Source organism: Neopsephotus bourkii, unplaced genomic scaffold (genome assembly GCF_033783945.1).
Source record: "Neopsephotus bourkii isolate Nb327-2 ecotype Australia unplaced genomic scaffold, CSIRO-AGI_Nbou_v1 NB_1542, whole genome shotgun sequence".
Classification (NCBI taxonomy): domain Eukaryota; kingdom Metazoa; phylum Chordata; class Aves; order Psittaciformes; family Psittacidae; genus Neopsephotus; species Neopsephotus bourkii.
In genome coordinates, this window is record NW_026902018.1 from 7,172,090 (window position 1) to 7,193,526 (window position 21,437).

General features: G+C 42.0%; 1 protein-coding gene across 3 annotated transcripts; it reads right to left on the reverse strand.

Annotated features, from left to right (window-relative positions):
* Window positions 1–538: 538 nt before the first annotated feature.
* ANKLE2 (ankyrin repeat and LEM domain containing 2) lies at window positions 539–19,622 on the reverse strand. Of its 3 annotated transcripts, none has more exons than XM_061370879.1 (13): window positions 19,482–19,622; window positions 14,908–15,393; window positions 13,694–13,885; window positions 12,242–12,435; window positions 11,242–11,430; window positions 10,838–10,960; window positions 10,392–10,458; window positions 9,554–9,735; window positions 8,453–8,559; window positions 7,417–7,610; window positions 5,797–6,520; window positions 5,081–5,212; window positions 539–3,252 (listed from the first exon to the last, which is right to left on the reverse strand). In XM_061370879.1, the coding sequence occupies exons 2-13, from the start codon at window positions 15,380–15,382 to the stop codon at window positions 3,015–3,017; spliced, it is 2,817 nt and encodes a 938-aa protein (XP_061226863.1). In that variant the 5' UTR covers window positions 15,383–15,393; window positions 19,482–19,622; the 3' UTR covers window positions 539–3,014. The 3 variants fall into 3 exon arrangements, with proteins under 3 accessions (XP_061226863.1, XP_061226860.1, XP_061226861.1); XM_061370876.1 differs by lacking the exon at window positions 19,482–19,622 and adding an exon at window positions 19,177–19,475; XM_061370877.1 differs by lacking the exons at window positions 8,453–8,559; window positions 19,482–19,622 and adding an exon at window positions 19,177–19,475 and having other exon boundaries at window positions 7,417–7,531.
* Window positions 19,623–21,437: the final 1,815 nt, after the last annotated feature.

The following is a 21,437-nucleotide window of genomic DNA, read 5'->3' on the forward strand; positions in this document are numbered from 1 at the left end:
CCCCAGTAACGGGCTCCTGTGGACAGCCAGAGGCCACCCACCACCTCATTGCACAGGTACAGAAGTCAATATCTTCAGTTGCACTTAAAGGTGGGGGAGAGGGAAGTATGAAATGTGAAATTAAGACCATAATTTTCACAGTATTCTGACTTCCTGTCTCTTAAACAGTTTAAGACTAGGTGAGTTTTCAGTGGCATAATCCTATGGTGCTGTGCACACACCCAAACAACACATGTAGTTGTGCAAGTACCAAGTAATGACTGCCTGTGGTATCAGCCCAGCTGCTTGCACCGCACCCCACACTAAACACAGCGTGATGGGTGTAGCTACTTGTATATTTCCTAATAGAAAGTGGGGTAACTTTTTAATATGACATTTGGCTCATTAAAAACCAAAACCCACAACTAAGCTTTTGCATCTTTTCCAGTGAACTTTTGGCCAGGAAGAAAACAACTCAAGCACTATGAATCTGATTTAAAGTGTTGCCCCAGACTTGGTGTGGAAGAGCACAATCGTGAATAAGCAAATTGCTACATAGATGGCTATTTATTTATTTTAATAGCTGAAGTAGATGTTGTTAGAAAAATGACCTCAGAAGATGCAGTACAACTGGACTAATGCACATTAGTAAGACAGGTAAAAAAAATACTCTCTTGACCAAACCAGAACAAAATTACAAAGTGGAAGGTGGGAGGGGGTGGTGTGTGCCTACATGTACATACCAGTAATATACATTTAAATAGTACAAAAATCAAAACATAATACAGGCAAAAGGGGAGAAGTGTTCATATCCCTCTCTGTAACCAGCTTGTCAAAAGGGCAACAGCTGGAGAAGGGGCAGGGTGGATGACAGCGGTTGTGGCCCCTCACCCCAGGAATTTGGCTTTAACGGGATCAGGCAATTGCCTCATTTCTCCAGAATGGCAAAAACATCATTTCCATTAAATTATTAGAATAAAATTCCCCAAAGCAGTAGGAATTTGTGACCTACAGAAGTTATTTGTGACCTGTAGAAGTTGTCTGTGACCACAGAGCCTACTGCGGCGAGAAACCAGACTGAAAAGAACCCTGGGGAAAGAGTCAGTTAATGTCCCTGGTAGTGCAACAGCACATGGCTGTGGGGTTTTAAAATGTCTCTTAAAGAACGACATCCCACACACCCCTCCCACCCTAGTTCCATGTAGGGCATCTCACTGACCAACCGGCAGCTGTGTCAAGTAGCTCTTTCTAATGCCCAGCTCATTGGAAATAGGCTTGACCCATTATAAAGAGCTTTTAAAAAATCTGTTAAAGAGTAATTTCTAAAAGGAATACTCTCCCCCATTGGAGAGCTGTCGCACCAAATAATCCAACTGAGAGACATTAAAACATGTTCTGTTCACAAAGCCCAGAAGAAAATCTATTTTACGTGCCCATAGTAAGTGGATGCCACTTTTTTTTTTGATTTAGCTTCTAAAAGAACAAAAGTGTAATTAAAAAAATATGTTACAAAAGGCACTATTAAGCTTGCAGGAGTGTTAAGTGCAGTTCTTTAGGTCTGTACCAAATCGGGACCTTCCTGCTGGGTGTGCCCTTGTGTCCATGTGGCAGCGTTTGCACCAGCATCGCACCGCCTGAGCTCCAGCCTCACATCCTCATGTCCAGCCTCAGCCTTGGGGTGGTTGGGGCTCAGCCCCTCTGTGCTGCCCCATTCTGTCTCTTAAGTGCTACCCTTGGTTTACAGCCACCTAAGGCCTCCCATCACTTACTGTGTGGCACCAGTGACTCCAAACCCTTCCCTTTTTACCAGCACTGCCTTGGCAGACTTCAATTTTCTGATCAGCTTTAAACTGTAACAATAGGGTTTCTTTTTTTCTTTACCTTGAGCTGTCAACACCTAGAGCTTTCTGTTTCAAGTAACCTTACAACCATTAAGCCTGATGATAACGGATATTGTCTTCCGTTTCGAAAAGCATCTGTCAGTCTTGGCACCGCACTGTCGCTACAAGTCTGATAGAAGGCTAAAGAATAGAACTACTGACTGCTGTAACAAAAACTGATCACCACAGCAAGCCCAGAGACATCCTAAAAGCTTAGATTTCAATAAAAATATTTTTAGTCCTTATTCCTATTTCTCTTTACAGCTGGGAAGTAACTTATGGGCCACTGGCCATCACCCCAAGAGAGGACAAACTAGACTGTTAACGGTGTCTTGCTGGTAAATCTGCTGTTATTATTGCTGATGTGCTTTTGTGTAACAGCTATCAAAATCTGCTAATGTTAGAAGCTTCTGTGGGAAAAACAGCTAATCTTTATTTATTTTTCTAATCTTCAAGCTAAGATGTAAAGGCATACCAGTGATCTCTAGTGCCCTGCTGACAAAGCACTTGGTGTATCACGGTGGTTTTAACAGCTTCAGAACAAGCAAAGACTTTTCTGCATAAAGTTGTGCATAGCTACACCATCTATACAAGTGTGTGTGTGTGTGTGTGTGTGTCCAACTGCCTACACCAAACCCCTGGCTGTGAACACTCACTGTCTGTTCTTGCACAGGGTTTCACGTCCCTACTCAGCACTGGAACGTTGTCATTTCTTTACTCAGGCCTTGCTTTAGGCTCTCCTCCTTGAGCATCCCCCTGCAAGTGGAAGAACGTTTTACTTCTTGCCCTCACTTTGCTCTCCTGTGATGTGTGTTCACTGGGACTGTGCCTCTCCCAGTCCAGCCCAGCAGCAGCTCTGCAGCTGAGGGCTGATGGGTTCATTTCGAGGTGAAGGTTTGGGCACTGCTTCACTGGCAACAAGGGTTAATTCACAGCTACTGGACAACTGCACTGTCACTACTCGCGCATCACCAGTAATCTATCTCCTATATGGCATAAAGACATAGATTCTTCTTTTTTTTAACATAACAGTTGTCCTCAATTGAGGAAAAATAAATAGCCAAGTACAAACCTCATGTCACTTTAGTAACATTGTGGTATTTCCTCCACTCTAACAAAAAATACAACTGCAGTCCCAGGAAGATGAGTCGTGTTTTAGTGGGCAGGAGGCTCTGAAAAGTAGCGCAGCTTCAGCAGAGCGTGGTTGACACAGGCCGGACTGTAGCGCCCGGGACTCCCGGGATCTGGAGAGAATGAGGCCGTGTTGCTGTATTTTCCTGGACTTCCTGTCACAGGACTATTTCTTCCTGAATTGGGATACACAAAAGCACCGGGAAGGCCAGCAGTGGCAGGTTGGGACTTGAATCTTGCCTTCAGTGCTGGACTTGGCCAACTGAAAGAAACAAGAAGTCATTTCGTTAAGAAAACTGCATTGAGGAGAGTAGCATCTTTCTTTACTCAGCATCACTTGTAGAGCTTAGAAATAAGGCACCAGCAGAAACAAATCATAACTGGTCAGACAGGTCTGAGAAGAAACAGCACCAGCACAATAGATTACATGTGGACATATCTCATCAGTAAGAGGTCTTCTGCATCAAAAGATGGTGCCTGTGGAGCACGTGGGCAGCTCTAGCCCAATGCCCCCTTAAGAAGAGGACACCCAGGTCAAAGCCGACCTGACCTTGGTAGGTGTTGCAGAGGCTGCTGGGGTTGAGTGTGATTTCCCCATCACCTCTCCAAAAACAATCTGTGTTTGGGTGCCACAGCAGTCACACCATTTTTATATATAAGCAAGGGTCAGATATTTTCTTAACTCAGTAAGCACTAGCATCTACAATTGCACTGAAAGCAAAGTATTTCCTTTGTTAAACTGAAACCCCTTTTCTTTAAAAAACATTCCTTTTCCTCTAAATCTTATCTTAAGCAAAGCAGAATGACCAAAGGTTGATTCTTCCTAGCAGCTGTTCTTCCTGTGTGAGACTGTTTCTTCAGCTGAGCCACTACAGAAAACATGCGATAAGCTAAAGGTATTTTAAAAGGGGTTATAAAATTAACAAATGAACCTCAGCCCACCCAGCCCCGCTGCTGGAAGAAGAGCGAGGCCTGCCCAGGGCGTACTTCACACCTTTTGAAAGCAGTTTTCTTCTGACAGACCTACTGCTTTGGTCTGATTTCTGCAGGCAAAATCCTACACACCTAAACAGAAAGTGAGCCAGTGCGCCACTGCGCTGCTTTCTGCAGTGGCAGAGCAAGCTATGACACTGTCAAATAATTACAGTAATCATTTTTACTTATGCAGTAGAGCAGTGATTACATCTAAAAAACTCATGTTCAATTTTAGCTCTTTAGAAGAGCACCCCGGACCTTTCAGCCAACAGAATGGGAATGAAAAAAAGCCTGACAATTAGCCTATTTCTTTCAAAAAATAATCACAAAAACTGGGAGAGAATTTGCCTTTGAGAAGTGGTCCAAGGACACCACATCAACCAATGTCTGTCACACTAGAAATAAATGTATCAACCAATGTCTGTCACAGTAGAAATAAATGTTACTGCAATTATCAAATGAAGTCACCTATACAAAAACTGTCCCTTTGAGTCCCCAAAAGCAACAGCATTCAAAATAAAACATAGGAGCTGTAGAACGTCTTCAGGTGTCCCAACAAATGCTTCTGTTCTTAGTGTAGCAAAACATGACACGCTTTACAAAAGCTTAACGCACACCACTGTTCACACTGACAAGTCCTTTGGACTGGGGTAGCAGAGGGTAAGTAGAAGTAAAAATAAAAGCTAATAAAAAGATGCTTGCAGATATTAAGTTAAACATTGCTCTGCACACCCTGAGTGCCTCAGGGCAACACAATCCTCTTGCCCTGCATGCACAACAGGGGTGAATTACCAACTGACGTTAGAACTACCATTAAGACCAATGAAGGACCCAAGTATAAGTCAGCAAACACAATTGATTTGTCTGTATAGGTGTGATGAAGCTATCTGGAAGTGCAGGGTAATGGAAGGAATTTGCACCACCAAATATCCCTTATTAACAGACACCAGCCAAAAAGGCTTGGGGATTACTTTCAGAAACACACTAAGTATAGTCGAGTATTTTAAACCAGATTTTTGTGAGCAGTAAGCTAGTAAAATATAAACTATAATATAAAATAGCTGTGAAATTCCAGCTGTTCTGCTAAAAACCTTATTTCAACTCATCAGAAATACCTTTGCCTGTCAGATGAAGAGTATGACTGCACTGCATGTTTCCATTTGTAGACTGTTGGGTATTTCTGTGGATCAACCTCCACTGCTTCTATCGCTGCCAAGACATCACTATCCAGCTTCGAGGGCTGCTCCCTGGAATATAAACAGAACTGGGTGAAAAGGGAACCATGTATTTGTTCTGGCAATGAAACATCCCAATCCCAAAACATGTCTTTTTTATATAAGCAGACAAATCATGCATACTCTCTATACGCAGAGTTGCTCTGTGAATTCTCCAACAGCCCCCCCACAACTGACTGTCCATTATTACACAGTAGTCCCATAAAATAAAACTTATAAATTTACTCTGAGGACATCCCAAGAGATGAGCAAACACTCTGGTAATCCAAGTCAGGCTCATCCTCAAGTCCCAAGTTTGTCAGATGAATGGTAAAGCGCAAAGTTAACCAAAACTGACTTGGAAACAAAGACTTCTCTTCCTCTTCCCTCCTGTTTTAGATACACTATTCCAGTTGCAAGGAAACCTCATGGCTCTGTACTGGCATTGAAACACGTCAAGATCATTCAAGGCTGACTGCGGCTACTGTTGCTAAGTATCACATCACCTCAGCCTGGCTGTCAGTGGTATTATAAAAAGCATCTTGTTTTGCATACGTAATAACCCTAAATACATAATAACCAAAGGGCAAATCAGTGTTAGAAAAGACAATTCTTACCCAAACAGGAATATCTTGGAATTGTCATTTGTGGGTGAAGTCTTTGAGAGAAATTTCTGGGAAGAAAGTTCTTGACGTTGTGCCTCATTAGCCTGAATTCCAGATTCCCTGGACTGTCTGTCCTTTTCTACTGGTACTCTGTGTTCTGTCCTTAACTTGGTCTCTCCAGGTTTGCCTGTAACGCTTGGCTCAGAAGAACTTGCCAGTGAAACCGCATGGCAGGCCTTATCCAGATAGTCCTTGGATATTCTCATCTGACTTGTTCCTTCAGCCAGAATTCTCTCATTCTGAGTTTTTGCAGTGATTTTATTTGATTCTCTGGGAACCCCTTGTTCTTGGAATGACAGGCTTTCAAATTCCGACATCAAATTGCAAACAGGCCCTATAAGGCGTTCTTCTCCATCATGCAAATGCTTTCTGTCACTGATGATCCTTTCACTGGACACAGGATTACAAAATCCATTTTTGCTGGAAGAAGCGGTGTTTTCGTAGTGTCTGGGGTGAACTGATGTTTCTATGATGTTTACTGTACGCCCCATGGACAAGATGTCACACTCGGCATCTCCAATGGCGTCAATGCTGGGTTCTTTGGACATGAGAGGCTGGCTGATATTCCGAGCTGCATTTTGCCTGTTTTTAATTTCTTCTAAGCTCATGTCATCATCATCATCATCATCCAGAAACGCTCCAACAGAAATAGAATTGCAGCACTTTTTACTCCTGCCTGCAAACAATTGTAATAAGAGCAACACATGAAAAGGCTTTGAACAGAATGCAATCTTTATGCCTTACTCTAATGATTGAAGCCTTCTCTACTTATGCAGCAGCATGAACTGAGCTACAAATGTAAAATTACAACATTATGGCTGAATCTTTTTTGCAAATAACCTTTTATATCCCAGTCACTTGAGAGCTGCATTTCCTACTTCAGTCATTAACCAGTAACAAAGGATAAAGTCAGGAGAAAGCAGAATAGGGTAGGAAAATATTGCTTAAGTTTTCATCTCTTCCAAAGCACAAAAGCTTATGCCTAGTCCATCAACTGTCCTTCAGGGTGTCAGGCCAGGTGTATTCCAGTACCAGAGCCCCTTTGAATCTGTAATCCCACAGAAGAGGAGAAGGCGGCACAGAGATTTGGGACCGATGTGCTCCTTTCATGAACACATGGCAAACTGTGGTCTAAGAAGGTATAAAAGCTTTCCCAGGTTGTTCACTTTGTCTTTCACCCCTAACTGTAAAGAATTACACTTTTATTTTAAAAAGTTATTTATTCTGTATCTGTAGATTACAAACCTCTGTGCTCCAAGATAAATTCCCAAATGCTCTAAGTAAAAACAAACTGAAGAGAGAGGTTTTCTTACAGGAATTTCATTTGGGAGCTACAATCAAATACAAGTACATCACAGGACACAGAAGGAATATCTAATGAGGTCTGCTCCAATTTTCATACTCTCACAGTCCTGGTAGCTACTTTGTCAATGCTGTAATCAGACTGTTTGCATAACAGATTAATAATAGCAACCACAACAGGTGAATACTGCTTCCCCTGGGCACCAAGCCCTTCTCTCCCTCTCCTCCCTAGGTACAAACTGTTGTTCGTAGCATTTGCCCTTTTCTTACCAGAAGGGTGTGGAGTTTTGTATCTATTGCAGGTTTCATTTTCCCCTGTTTCCTGCTGAGCCTTTTCGCTCATTTCCTGATGACTCAGGTACTCTTCTAATTTTCTCAACCCCTCCTGGGAAGACAGATCAACAAAACAGCCCAGAAATTCCCAGTATTCAACCCACGGGAACCCCAGCTCATGAGCTAACTCCCTGCAATAAATAAAATAAAACGAATCATTTGTGAAGACATAAATAGCAGTTTGACAGTAACTTTTCTGAACACATTATCAGCTATTAACAGGAGTACAAACGCGCAATGAGGCAACACGGTTCTGCTACAAACAGTCTGCAACAGCCACACACACATCCTCAGCAAACACAGCATCATCTCATTTTTCTACTGTAACCACTTCCAAATGTAACCGTATGATTCTGACAGTTAGCACCATAAATATTGCTATTTTTATGCCAACTTTATGCAGACATCAGATGGAGATGAATCCCCACTGATGCAAGCATAATCTGAATGCTACTGCATTCAATAGCCTTTTCTATTTGGGACTAGGGGAGGCAGGAGGAAGTGAGGGGTTATTGTAAAGGCAGAAACCTGATTAGCTTTCACCACGGTATATTTTTTCCATACATTACTGATACAGGTATTTTACCAGCAAGGACACACACCACAACACACAGCTTTTATAACGCAGTACATTTGCATCAGGGTGTTTTCACCCTGCTATCTTTTTAACAGTCCCTCCATTTTACAGGAGTAGGCTATGCCTAACTGTAGATTTCACAAATTAGGCAAGTAAATGTTTGAGAAAAGTATTCTATAGATAACCTCAGTGATAGTTAAAATCTTTCTTTGAAATTATTAGCAACACTGTTTACACAATACAGTAAAAATCCAAGCAGTTTATACTCCACACAGTGTTTCTGCCAGTCCCTTCTGTCCCAAGATACTGTTCAGTAACAAACCGTACTCTCAGCACAAGTCTTTTGCTTTTAATTGCTCTATTGCTAATTTTTTATACTGATACTCTCTTAGATACCTTCCAACTCTTTCAACACCTCTCTCCAGATCAGATTTCCTGACATTGTGGAAGAAGCCAGCTCTTTCTCGAGGCGGATTCTTCCAAAGCCTGCGAAATTCTTCAGCCTTTAAAAAACAGAAATCATTATAAATCCTACCCCCAGGACACGAAGCTACCTCAGTGCTGGGTGAATGCCTACCCTTAGCTTTAGAAGGCCTTTAGCTGTTTGCTCTCTCTACATGCAAACAACTCAAGTTCTACCACAAGTATTGCTCAGCTCTGGTTATGAAGAGTCTCATACCAGACCTAAAGTGACCCCTCCCGGTATTACTGGCTACTTTTATCTCATCACTGCTTATTAAAGTAGTAAAGATCATAATGTACAACCATCTTAAAGTAAACTGCACAGATACCAAGTCTGCCTGGTTTTAATTTGTGTGCAGCACAAACCAGAATGCCTTATTTTGCCATGTCATTATAGTGGACTTTCTAGCATGCAAAGTTGATATTTTCATATGGATATATTTAATTCCACAGACACGTTATAATTATTAGGGGTATATTCTTATTGTCTATCTGAAGTTTGAATTTTAAGTCCTGTAGTGAATAAAGTTTCAGATTTTTGTAAACTAACAAACTATATGGCAAAAATCATCGACAACCAAGATTTACGTTCATACACAAGAAGTATCTATCAGCAGTCAAAACAATGCACTGTTTGTACCCCAGGTGAAGTTTTTCATAGCATAAAATGAATTTACATTTCTGTCAGGTGAGCAGAAAATTGACCAACAGTGTATTTAGAAGAAAAACCATTAAGTATTTTGATAAAACTCCATCCTGAAGAATTCAAGCATCAAACAAAGTCCTCAGTTGTATTTATTCACCCTTTCTAAAGCTGTCATACTTCCAGCATGCTCACATTAAACAAATGACTCTAAGAAATATCTGTAATATACTTAACTGGTATCAAAGTATCCCTCCTGAAAACAAAAGGCTTTGCTTTCTCACTATACAATCAATACTTCTCAAAAACTACCCCAACACCTACTACTTGGTTCCTTATGAATGAAAAGGTTAAAAAATAGGCATTAGAGTCATATGAAGTTCTCTCCTTACCTTTGAGGGACTCATGGGGCCTGCATAAGCTCTAATGGACAACACTGGATCTTTGGGGCTGCCCATGTAGTTAGGTAAAGTTCTCTGGGGGCTGTCATCTATCTGATCAGGTGACCACGGAGCACCAATTACAGGAGCTGAGGAATTGTCATCTGCTCTCAGGAGCGGTACATAGCATCGGCCTAAAATAAACAATACAAAGCTCTCTCACGACGCCTGTGTTACATCAGCCTGCTGCTTCTTCCTGCAATATCAGTACACCATATATGTAACCATCTGAACTGACTGCATTAGCAAAACTACTTGTAAGTCAAGATCCCTGTCTCAACACTTACTGCCTGCTTACAGATTGTATTCTAGTACAGGCTCCCTTCTCTCTCAAATACACCAATACCTGCTTTGATGCATCTCTCCCTTCCCTAAGGATCTTCACCGAATTTCACACCCTGCTTTTGCAAACGCCTAAACCCACGTGACTAAACAATGAAAAGTTCTATGTCAAAGAAATTACACGAGTTCCCAACACGACACAAATCTCTTGCTCTGCAAAGGCCTTTTGTTTGCTTTTAGATTAAACTTTCTGCTTCAGGCATGCTGAATAAAAGAAGGGCCATGCTTGCGTTACAGAGCTGAGGATAACCTTGTGATCCATACAGCAACAGTGCTGCCCATGCAATTTGGAAGACAAAAAGTTTTCTGTTCCTTGTCAGTTTCTCTTCGGTGTTCACAGCACTGTACACTACCACCATTTATGAACACAAATGCTACAGAAAGCAAAGAGGAGAGAGTAAAGAGCCAGAACACATGCCCGATACAGTATAAAACCCTGCATACAGACCTTTCAAGTACTCTCTTAATTTTTCTTTCAATTCCGCAGATTTATTCTTGCTTCTTTCACAAACTACCTGTTAAATTAATTTTATTTGTTAGTAAAGCAGAAGACATCAATCTCAAAACAACTGAAATGCATGTTCTTTTTGAATAGTCACATTACTGGCTTCTACCCATCCACGACTTCTAATCCATAACAGAACAAACCGCTAAATACAGCCACATCCATAAAATGGATACTGCAAAGAAAAGGCAGTGAATCATAAAACCTCGAACTTCACCCAAGATACAATCAACATAAACTATTTTTAATGTTCCAAATATTTACACTCTAATCATGACATTGGTATCTTACAACAAGCCTCTATCTACAAGGGTGAGCAAATGTCTCAACTTGAAAAGTATCGATCAGGCATAACATCTTTGGCTTTGTGTGGACAAGGAGAGACTCACTTCTGCTGGAGTTTGATCGTACTTGTTCCTTGGATTTTTCACAATAGCTGGATGTGAGGTAAGCACATTAACAACATCCAAATTCCCAAACTTACAGGCAAAGTGCAATGGAGTATCAAATCCCTGCAGTGAAACAGGAAAATTCACATGCATCTGTAAACATGATAAAGTCAATCCTACATACTTTACTTTGAGACTAGATAAGCATATAAATATCATGACTTTTATTATCAGGGCTCTTAATACATCTTTTCCCACCACACTATCGAATAATGATTATTAAGACATGCAAAACTCATTAATAGCTCATTTGCTAGAAGTGTTCCATTTTATCCCTTACACATCCTCAACACCTTCCAGTTGTTTCCATAATAATAAGAAACTGTCAAACATTCCAACCTTACCACTTTATCTGGTGTATTAAGGTAAAGATCAACAATATACTGGATGCGATTCTTCAGCATGACATCATTATCATCTGGATACATAAGCCTCATAAATTCAGGATTTTCCAAAGTGTCCAGTAATAATTGGCAGATACCAGCTTGATTCTCCTTGGCAGCAACGTGCATGACATTGTATCGACACCCTTCCTGAAAAATAAACCAACAGACATTAGAATGAACTGAGATCTAAACAGCTTTCTTATGCCCATACATGTACCTGATTTAACAGTCTTATAGTTAAATTTTTCTTTCTTTATATTTTATTAGGAAAAGATGATTACAGACCAGTACATAAACATCCAGAACTGCAGTAAATTACATGATAAAGACTTATGCATGTTTATACCCACATTATTCTTACAATTAACAATATTCTTGTACTTAACTGTAGCATAAGAATACAGTAGTTCTTTAAATCTAGGCAAAAACGTGGCAAAGGAGGTATATCAAGAGATCAAATAAGAAGAGACAGGAAGTTCAGTGTGTAAAAAGAGCAGGAAAATGGGGGCCATGTATGTATATATATAAAATTCAGTTTGCTGTAATCTATTACATACAAAAGTTCAACAGCTTCACAAAGCTGGTCTGATGGAAGTCATTTGTTAAAGTAAGACTGACAGTGTTAGCTAAATGGCACCTTGTACATAGATTTAAGATGCAGACAAGACTGTTCTTTCTCTACTGGATAAAACTGTTCTTCCCCTGAGGAACTGCACAGTTACGTTACTGCAGCTCTTCTGGAGCAAAGCGAACTCTCAGTTGTGATGGGGGACATTCACAAGACAGACAACTGCCTTGTTTCTCTCAGCTTCCAGCTATTATCAACAAGCACTGAGAAACTTTGCACAAGGTATCTTGAAGGAGGAATAGGAAACAATATTCCTGCCAGTTCTGCTCGTCAGGCCTTAGGGCTAAATCACTGAACCACAACTTGCATCTTTTGACTTTAGTTTTTTACCTGTACAACTGTAGGATTGTCTCCTGACCCAATCAGGTAGCGAGGGTTACTCCAAATGAGATCTGAAAATGTTGCTGTATCTCCCTTCTCAACAGCTGTCCGAAGTTTAGCAGTAAGATCTTGAGTACGGGGACTTTTGTAGCTGTTGGCTCTCTCCTTATTAACAGTTTCGGTCTCAGGAGAGCATAAGCCATCTATCAAAACACAAGTAACACGTTTCTAGATACATTCTTTTCAGTGATGGCTATTTTCATAACCAGGCCACAAAACCAAGGTTTTGATCTACAATATGTATTAACTTCGCATCTTTAATGGACAGGAGCTTAATGTACAGGAGTAAAAAAAATGAGATCAATGACAAGACATTCAAAAATACTAGTAGTTAGTAATAGGGAGGGAGGCAGAACATGACAATCATCCTGTAAAACTGTCTCAGATTTTAAGAGGGACTCATAAACGCCATCATTTACAATTCCCAATCAAAATTCAACAAGAAATAAGAATGTTTTGAATAGCAGAATTATTTTTGCAGTGCTGTGGCTGCTGAGTGCTTTCAATCTTGCTACCAGGTACACTGGGAAGTAAGATCGTGTTCACCCTTTTATTTCTGCACTTACAAAGTTACTCAAAAATAAAGTAGTTTTAATACACTGAGCACTTTTATTAGCATCTCACTAAACCTGAAAATCCTGATGTCCATGAGTAAAATCAAATCCTACCAAATATAACCACAGACTATTAAGCAACGTATCTATACAGGCCATTACCAACATGTCAGCTTTAGAAGAGGAGCAAGATTTTTTAGTGTAAATTCCATGCAAACCAAAACAATGACAACTGCTTTTAAAAGTACCCAGTTTACTTCATCATAACAAGCCATAGAAACCACACATGCTTTTAAAGCTTTTTACACCTTATGCTTTTAAACTCAAAAAGCAGTCTTTCCATTGATTCCTGGGCTTTGCTCTACTTCCGTGGCAGTCCTTCAGAAAAGGAATTACAAGCTCCCAACATACTCTGCTGCTTTTTTTTATTTCTGCACATAAACTTTGGTGCTCTGTTCTTGGAAAAGCATCAGGTAACTTTAAGGATGACTTCTCCAGTGACAGCATCACTTTATACAGAACTAAAACCAGATTCTGATTTAAAAACTAAAACATGCTTTTTATTGCTTGTTTCTAATTTATTTCACAGAAAGAAAAAAAAACCCAAAACATGAAAACAGTGGTTGTCAGACAGCAACTTTATTTAATGAGCAAGCTCTGGACTTGTGAGCTAACATTTGTACAGCTCACCTTAAATACCACCACTCTAAAGGGATTTCAATTTATTAAGATGCATCACCCTTTGAATTTTCTTCTATTATTAGTATATTGGGTACTAAGTTGTTGCTTCTTAAAAAAAATAACAGACTCTGTATTGCATCTACTGTTCACAAACAGCCTCACTTACCTCTGCTAAATGATCCCATTTTCACTGGAGACAGACAGGAAGAGGACTTGCTTGGAGATGGGAAATAATCACAGATTCCCTTAGCAAATTTCTCAGCATCCTCTCTGTTTGAAAAAGCTTTAAAACGGGAACCCTTAATCATCTTAACAGCTTGAAGAGCTTCCTTTTTATCTTCATAAACATGTATTCTCTCTGCAGTAAAGTACAATCAAAGTTATTTCAATAATCTCGGGTTTGTTCCTAGAAACAGATTTCAAAATTCTCAGACCACCCTCCCGGCTTGGCCTCCAATTGTTTTCTCCAGCAAATGTGGCATACGAATCCAAAGTCCTTTTTATTTTTGTCTCTTGGAAACCAAGTAGAAGAATTTCACACACTCCAGCTAAGACCAGGTAATACATGGACAGTGTTCACATCAGTCCATATCCGACCTTTTTTTTAAACAGATGGGCTAGCTTCAACAAGCAAGTATCTCACATCCACACTGAAAAGCAAACTCACAGCTTATTCACCCTGCACTGCCTTCCATGTTCTCTTGTTCAGAAAAATCAACTACGTAAGTGACCCACTGTCACAACTTTAAGACCTCTACACAGAACCTTAGATATTAAGCAAACCCTTCCTCCTCTCCTTTTGCATTAATTTGTACAAATTAAGAATTCTGAACATACTGTTTAAGAGAAATACTACTGTCTCAAACAATCCCTTATGCTCTACTGTAACCCTGCCACTACATAATGTAGCAATTCCTTATTGCAGTATTCATCAATAAAAAGTGAAGACTGATGTTTCTAGATACCATTTGGCATTAACATAGAAAGGAATATATGAAATCAGTTACATCATTTAAGCTTCAACTGATGACACCATAAATATGGGTTTGTTTATTTGCAGGATTACTTTTTATTCTTGAGAGGAATTACAGGCACAGAATGGGTATGAGAGCAGCAGTAGGAAATTGCTTTCTTCATCTGAGCTACACGGAGTAGAGGACTGTCATGTGTATCCACCATTACAGCAGAACACCCGGGATGTCTTATAACTGTTCCTGTGCCTCAGAAGATCCAATAAACATTACTTACAGAAACAAAAAATAACTCAAGTAATGCTTAAAGCACTAATACAGTGGTGCCTATATCACTCATAATATAGAAAAAGATTTAGACATCATTGTAAAATTATTATCACTGCAAATAAAATAAATTAATATTTACCATTCCTTGCCAGTATGTCATCATAAACAGGACAAACACCATAGAACAGTGGAGGATCTCTGGATGGTGTCTGAGTACTAATTTGTGAATCAACACATCCTGCTCCACAGGCTGGAGCTGAACCATTCACATGCATCACATCTTCTTCTGGAGGGTTCAGACCTACACAGTACCCGAAGTCCACCTCTTCAGGAACACTTCCATGACCATTGTGATTCACTGCTGTGGTTTTCAAAGCCGCCTGTGCTTCTGCCTGGCTGCTGTCAGATGGGACGTTTCCAGCAGCCTCTCCTGACGCAGCAGATCCTTTTTCTCCCTGAGCTCCTTGCTGCTCCAACAATGCCTGAGCCAATTTCTTTTCAAAAATAAACCTGGTGGTTGAGGTAATGGGCCCACACTTCAGCCCTGCTCTTATTATTTCTTGTCTAAGCTCATCAGCACTGAGCTGCTTCAATCGGGCTAATATTGCATCCATTGTTATTTCACCTATAGGAAAAGTGGAAGAGAAAGGAGATGAACTATCAAGAACATCACAACTGGTCTTCCTGCTATTTAAACGCTGTATTAAGGCCAAAGATAAAAGTGCCTCATGATAATTTATCTGATCTGAAGAGATTATTGCATTTGCAGGGAAGACAAAATATTTTCCAACTCAACACATTAAAGCCATTTTTAAGCTATTGGACTTACCCCAAGAGTTTACTTCCCTCTCTAACAACCACTTGAAAGAGCATTTACAGCGCACATTTTATTCCTGTTTGTTCTTTTCAAATTTCTTTTGGAGTGAAAATTCAAGGCAGGATATTTATATGATTTATGAGAGACTGGGAAACCTTTGATTCCTGCCAAGGAAGACACAATATCTGTGTGTCATGGAATACAAGAACAGGGTAAGTAGTGAGCCCCAGTAAGAGATTCTGGATAGGCAGCACCCACAGCTAAAAGCACAACTCCATTTCTGTTATTTCCATAAGAATTTCTAGCTGACAAAAGCATACAGCATAAATTACGATGCAGCAGCCTCTGCAGGCTCTCTACCTCTGGCCATGATGCAAGGCTGGAACTATTTGCACAAGATGTTGTTTCCCAGCCCTGGTTTTGAGAAGAAAACCAAGAAACGAGAACTGATGACCTTTTCGGATTTCCCTCTCCAACAAAGAGCAAGAGCTGGAAGAATTTGCCCCCTTCCAAAGGAAAATCCTTCTCTCTGATATGATACTACAAATCCCCCAGCTCACTTCCCTCAATATAATGTACATGCAGCTTCTGCATGGTCAGCAAGAAGATACTAAAACCAACATGATGCCATTATGAATTTCTTGCTATGAAAAACACAACTGAAAACCAGGGTTTGGACACCTCAGGAACATAGGAAGCTTTCAGGTTGTTTCATCAGATACTGAATCCACCTATCTCCACAAAGGCTGTGACTTTTTCTGGCTGTACACTAGTTAGGAAGGACAGCTTCCAGACAGAAATGATTAGGCTGCTGTATTCCTTCAGCTTGCTTTCACTCGACTCTTAAACTAGCCCTTCCTTTGCTGCCTAGCCACTTCATGGGTTGTACTGGTTTGGAGATGTATATGATATTTTTAGTACTTTATTTTCAATTCCAGGTTTCATCCTCAGTTTATGAAATTTAAGACTACTGGAACACGCATCTGCAGCTTTTCCACTTGACTTATTTCTATTTTTATGTCATGCTATATTTGGAGAAATACAACTCCTAATCTTACTCCACTAGAGACAAAGTGATCTCCCAGGTATGAAGTCAGTATCACCTATAATTTTAAACTAAATCTCCTCAAAAGAGCATTTGTGGATGCATATGGCAATATGAGAAATGCTCACAATTTATGAGCTCTCTGGCTTTATGAACAGGGTGCACAAGCAGTCCTTAACATGAACTAGAACATCCACTCCAACGGGCAGGTACCTTTTGTCTGGGAAAATAATGTGAGGCTTGAACAGTGGTGAACCCTAAAACAGCAGGGATGCAGCGCCCAAAATACTGGCTCCTACCAAGTTAATTATTAGTTCTGTCAAAGTGTACAAACTCAGAAGCAATTCCAAAATTGCACCTTGATCACAGACTCGCAGTACAAACTCCTTTATTTTTCCATGTGTATTGCCAAAAGGAGCATCACAAAACACACCAATGACAGCCATGGCAATTTTGCTTTCAAAATTACCCAAGGATTAAGCTACTAAAAACGCACACTTTTCAGGTATTTAAAAAAACCCAAATCAAACCCAAAGGCACAGAGCAGTTTTTGCAACTTTCAGTCAATACTCAGTATAGCCAAGTAAAATCTTCACTGGAACCTGACTGCAAAACTATTACATTTCTAATACTATGAAATACTACAGAAAGTATGTTCATGCCAAACTTTAGGCAGGTTTTCAAATATCATTACAACTTGACTGTGCTGTAAGCCTGAGTGTTGTTTTCCTGGAGGGACATCTCCTTTGGGAGTTCTTTTTTTTCTGAATGTCCAATTTTAAAACCTTGTGGTCAGAGAACATTCCTCAGTCACTGAACACTTCACAAATATTAACTGGGACCTCAATGAGACCATGGGAAATCAAAGTATTTCAGCTCTAAAATACCAAACAACTGTGGCAGAGCCACAGCTGCTGCTGAGCTACCTCCCCAAAGTATTCTAGTTCCCTTATGATTCCTGAGCCTCCAAGCAACCTCCCTGTTAGAATTATCTGACTTGCCCACTGTAAAGACAGATATGAAAGATCTTCTTGCTTTTTTTGTTCTTAATCCTCTATTTTTTATTTTTTTTAAATAAATGTGGTGCCATTATGCTTTAATCAAGAGATAAAATGTAACCCTAAGGCCAGTTGCTATGCTAAGGATTGAGACTGTGTAACTGGAAAAGGACAGTAAAGATGAAAACTTAAAGAGGCCAGAAAAATTACTGGAGAAACAGCTCAAACATTTAAGAGAGTCAGCATAAAGTAACACCTTAAATAATTGACTTAGAAATGCTCCTACTTCTAAGGTCCAGAACCAGCACAATCAACCTGCAGAAAAGCAGACCCTCACATATGTGTAATTCACGCACACGGGGTATGCAGGCACAGGCATAATCTTTCCTCTTGGCTTATGGTTAAGTAAATGTCAGGAAGGAATGACTTCTCTGGTGTCTTATGTTTTGATAGAACTTAGCACCCACAATTTTCTTCCTCATCCATGTAAGAAAGTATTCTAGGTATGAAAAAGCGTTTATTTCATGCACCCATTTCAACTCAGGCACAACTAAATCAACAAGGAAAATGACAAAGCAGACCAACAGTAAAGAAATCAATCTTTGGTTTAAGATTTTCCTGTCAGCACAAAGAATTCTCTTCAATAAGCTTTTAACCACATCACCTATTCTGATCTGTCCAAAACAAACGGCATGACTTGCAACCTCAGAAATACACTACTGCAACAACAACCACATGTTCAAACCTTCTTCCAAACCAAACAAAATCGGAAGACTGAGTAAGAAATGTATTCCCCTTGTCCGACTCCATCAAGTATGAAACAGCAAAATGCTTCCCCCAGAAATTTCCCCAAGTGAGGATGAACGACTGATGTTTAAGGTGGCAATATTGTTTTATTCCACCACTTATTAAATCCTGCAATAAACGAGCAATGTAAGAAAACAAGGTGGCTTTTTCTTTTTGACAGAGGAATTACAGCAGACCCAGAGCCTGTCCCTGGCTATATTTATACTGCTAGGATCTGCACATGGCAGAATAATTGTGACCGGGCAGTCAGGTACTTGTCTATCCTGCCTACTGCCAAATTAACCAACAGTTAAGAGCTACGTGGCAGAAGAACTGCAAAACAAACTTGGAATAAACTACGGGAAAGCCACAACCAGAAGGACAAGCAGCAGCCGGGGCGGTCCAGACGACTTCTCAGGAGCGAAAAACCAACATCTATTTCTATCCCCAGCAAGGGACGGCAAGCTCGACGCGGGAGAGGTTTGGGAGCACCGCGCAAGAGCAGGAATCGGGAGCAGGGCGGTGCGGACAGAGACCCCGTCGCCGTGAGGCGGCCGGAGACGCGGCCGGGATCCGAGCGTGACAAAGAGGGAGCGGGCGGCGGGGCCGCGGCCGCAGTCGAGCGCCCTGAGCTGCGCCCGCAGGAAAGGCCCGCCGAGGCCGAGCGGCCGCAGGCCTGCCCGGGCGGTGCCCACGGCCCCGCCGGCTCCCCGCGGAGCGAGAGGCAGCGCCACCCCCCGCCGAGCTCCCTGAGTCTCTCACCTGGGCGGCTCCCACTGCAGCGCCGGCTCCGCGCAGAGAGCGGCGCCGCGGAGGAGAGAGGGACCGCGGAGGAGATGGCCGCCGCCGGCGCCCCGCGGCCGCCCGGCCTCCTCTCCAGCAGCCGCAGCAGCCAGCCCACGGCACCGATGACCGCGCAAGCGGCCAAGAACTCCCAGCACGGCCAGCGGCCCCAGCCGGTTCCCCACAGGGAGCCCCAGCCCGCGGCGGCCCCGACCCACCGCTCCATTCCCCGGCCCGCGCCCCGCCGCACGCAGACACAGCCTGCAGCCCGTCGGGGACGGTACCTCAGCGGCCTCCCGGCTTCCGCCTCTCCTCGCCGCGCCCCGCCCCGCAGACGCCGGCCTGCCCTGCCCGCTGCCTGACAGACAGCGCTCCGGCGGCCCGCCGTGCCGCGGGGCCTGACGGGAAGGTGGCGCCTCTGCCGGAGCCGGGGCCAGCGAACAGCCGTGAGGGGCGCCTGCCGCGGAGGAGCGAGCCTTGCTTCGGGGGAGGCGGTTGGCCCACGGCCCCGCCATCGCACCGGCTGCCACGGGCCCTGCGGCTTAGGGCGGCCCTGCAGCTCTCGGCTAGGGGTTGCCACCGCCTCACGACTTACGGTTAAAACGGCCGCGTTTTCTTCTCGGCGGTTGTTCCCGGATGTGAGCTGTCGGGGGAAGCAGCTGTGGGGCTGGTGCTACCTATCCGGCAGCGAGGGCAGCGAAGGAGAAGCCCCAGGAACCTGCGGTCACCGAACAGCTGGTTGCTCAGCAGAGCGCAGGACGGAGCTGCGCACCGCAGCAGCACGGGGGGCTGCTTTCAAAGACCTAGGACTACACGTAGTCCTACGGACGCAGCTTGCTGCCTCCAGGAGCCTCGGCGTGAGGAGACACAACTAAGTTGAAAAAGGAAAGCTCAGTTTTAACCGTTAGCCTCACCCTGCTGCAGTATGCGTGGAGCATGTGGCAGAGGTGGAAAACTGAAGGAGAGAAAGGAAACAAGTCCCTCCACCGACCTAACCTAGTCAGCCTGTTAGTGATATTACACCTACCTTATGGGTACAGCTACTAGTACCATAAGATGTAGCACAGTTACTGGTTTAAATGGTGAGACAAAATGGCAGGCCTTCAAGAAGGTGACAACATCCATTTAACTCATGCTAATAGTATAAGCAAGGTACAGTCATGTCTCTCTTCATCACTGCAGTTGGCTAGTAGACTCATGATGATTTCTTCATCATTTCACTGTGTAGATGCAAAGTGCACGTTGGCAAATGCAGGCCAAGAGATCCACTCATTGTATCTTTCATGACACGCTCAGCAAATGGAGGAAAAAGTAAATGTAATGGAAATACAAGCACAACCTGTTTGTAGGCGTGTGAAAAATCAATCTGCAATAACGTAACCACCTTTAAGAAAAAAAACCCACCTTATTTTGAAAGACTACACACCATGTTCAGAAAGCTGAACATAAAAACTACTGTCCAAACCCCAAAAGATGGCATCACTTTCTTTTTAAAAGTAGAAACAACATGGAGCCCTTTACCAAAAATAGTTTATTGCACAAAACTTTTAAAGGAATGCCTATGCACATTATTTTTACAATCAACATGCTTTGTATGATCATAAATATCAATTGTACATAGTGTAACTCCTCCATCCCCTGGGTTACCCACTCAAGAACATGAAATTATTAACTTCTATCTTTACAAATACAGCTTAAGCAGACATCACTGTCATGTATAAAACATAACAGTATTTCATTTACAATATCCAGAATATCTTTCCCTCCCCTAGAAATCTGTGCATCTGTATTGGAAATTAGGCTGCCCTACTGCCCAAGACTGGTGTTACACAATAGTATAGGAGACAAGAGTGATCAGATGACAGCTGACGAGCAGTAGTAATTACTTTGGACTAGTAATTGCTTTCACATGAAAATAATTAAAGGCTCTGGTCACAGCAAGTCACATGCAACTATTCACACTTCCCTGGCAAAGTCAATAAAACATACATCATGAGCTTTTGCATCACCTGTAGTGAATGTGTCATCTTTAAGTTAAATTTATACTGATAATAGTATCTGTCCCCAGTGCACCTTTCACGTTGTCACAGCTAACATTAAAACATCCATGCCACCGCAGTTCACTCCCCTATGGAGGAATATGTAATCCATGAAAATGCAAGCACCAGAACTTCTATTCTGGATGTTACTCTACTCCTTACACATGTGAGATTCTCATAGATTTCAGTTAGGGTATTGCC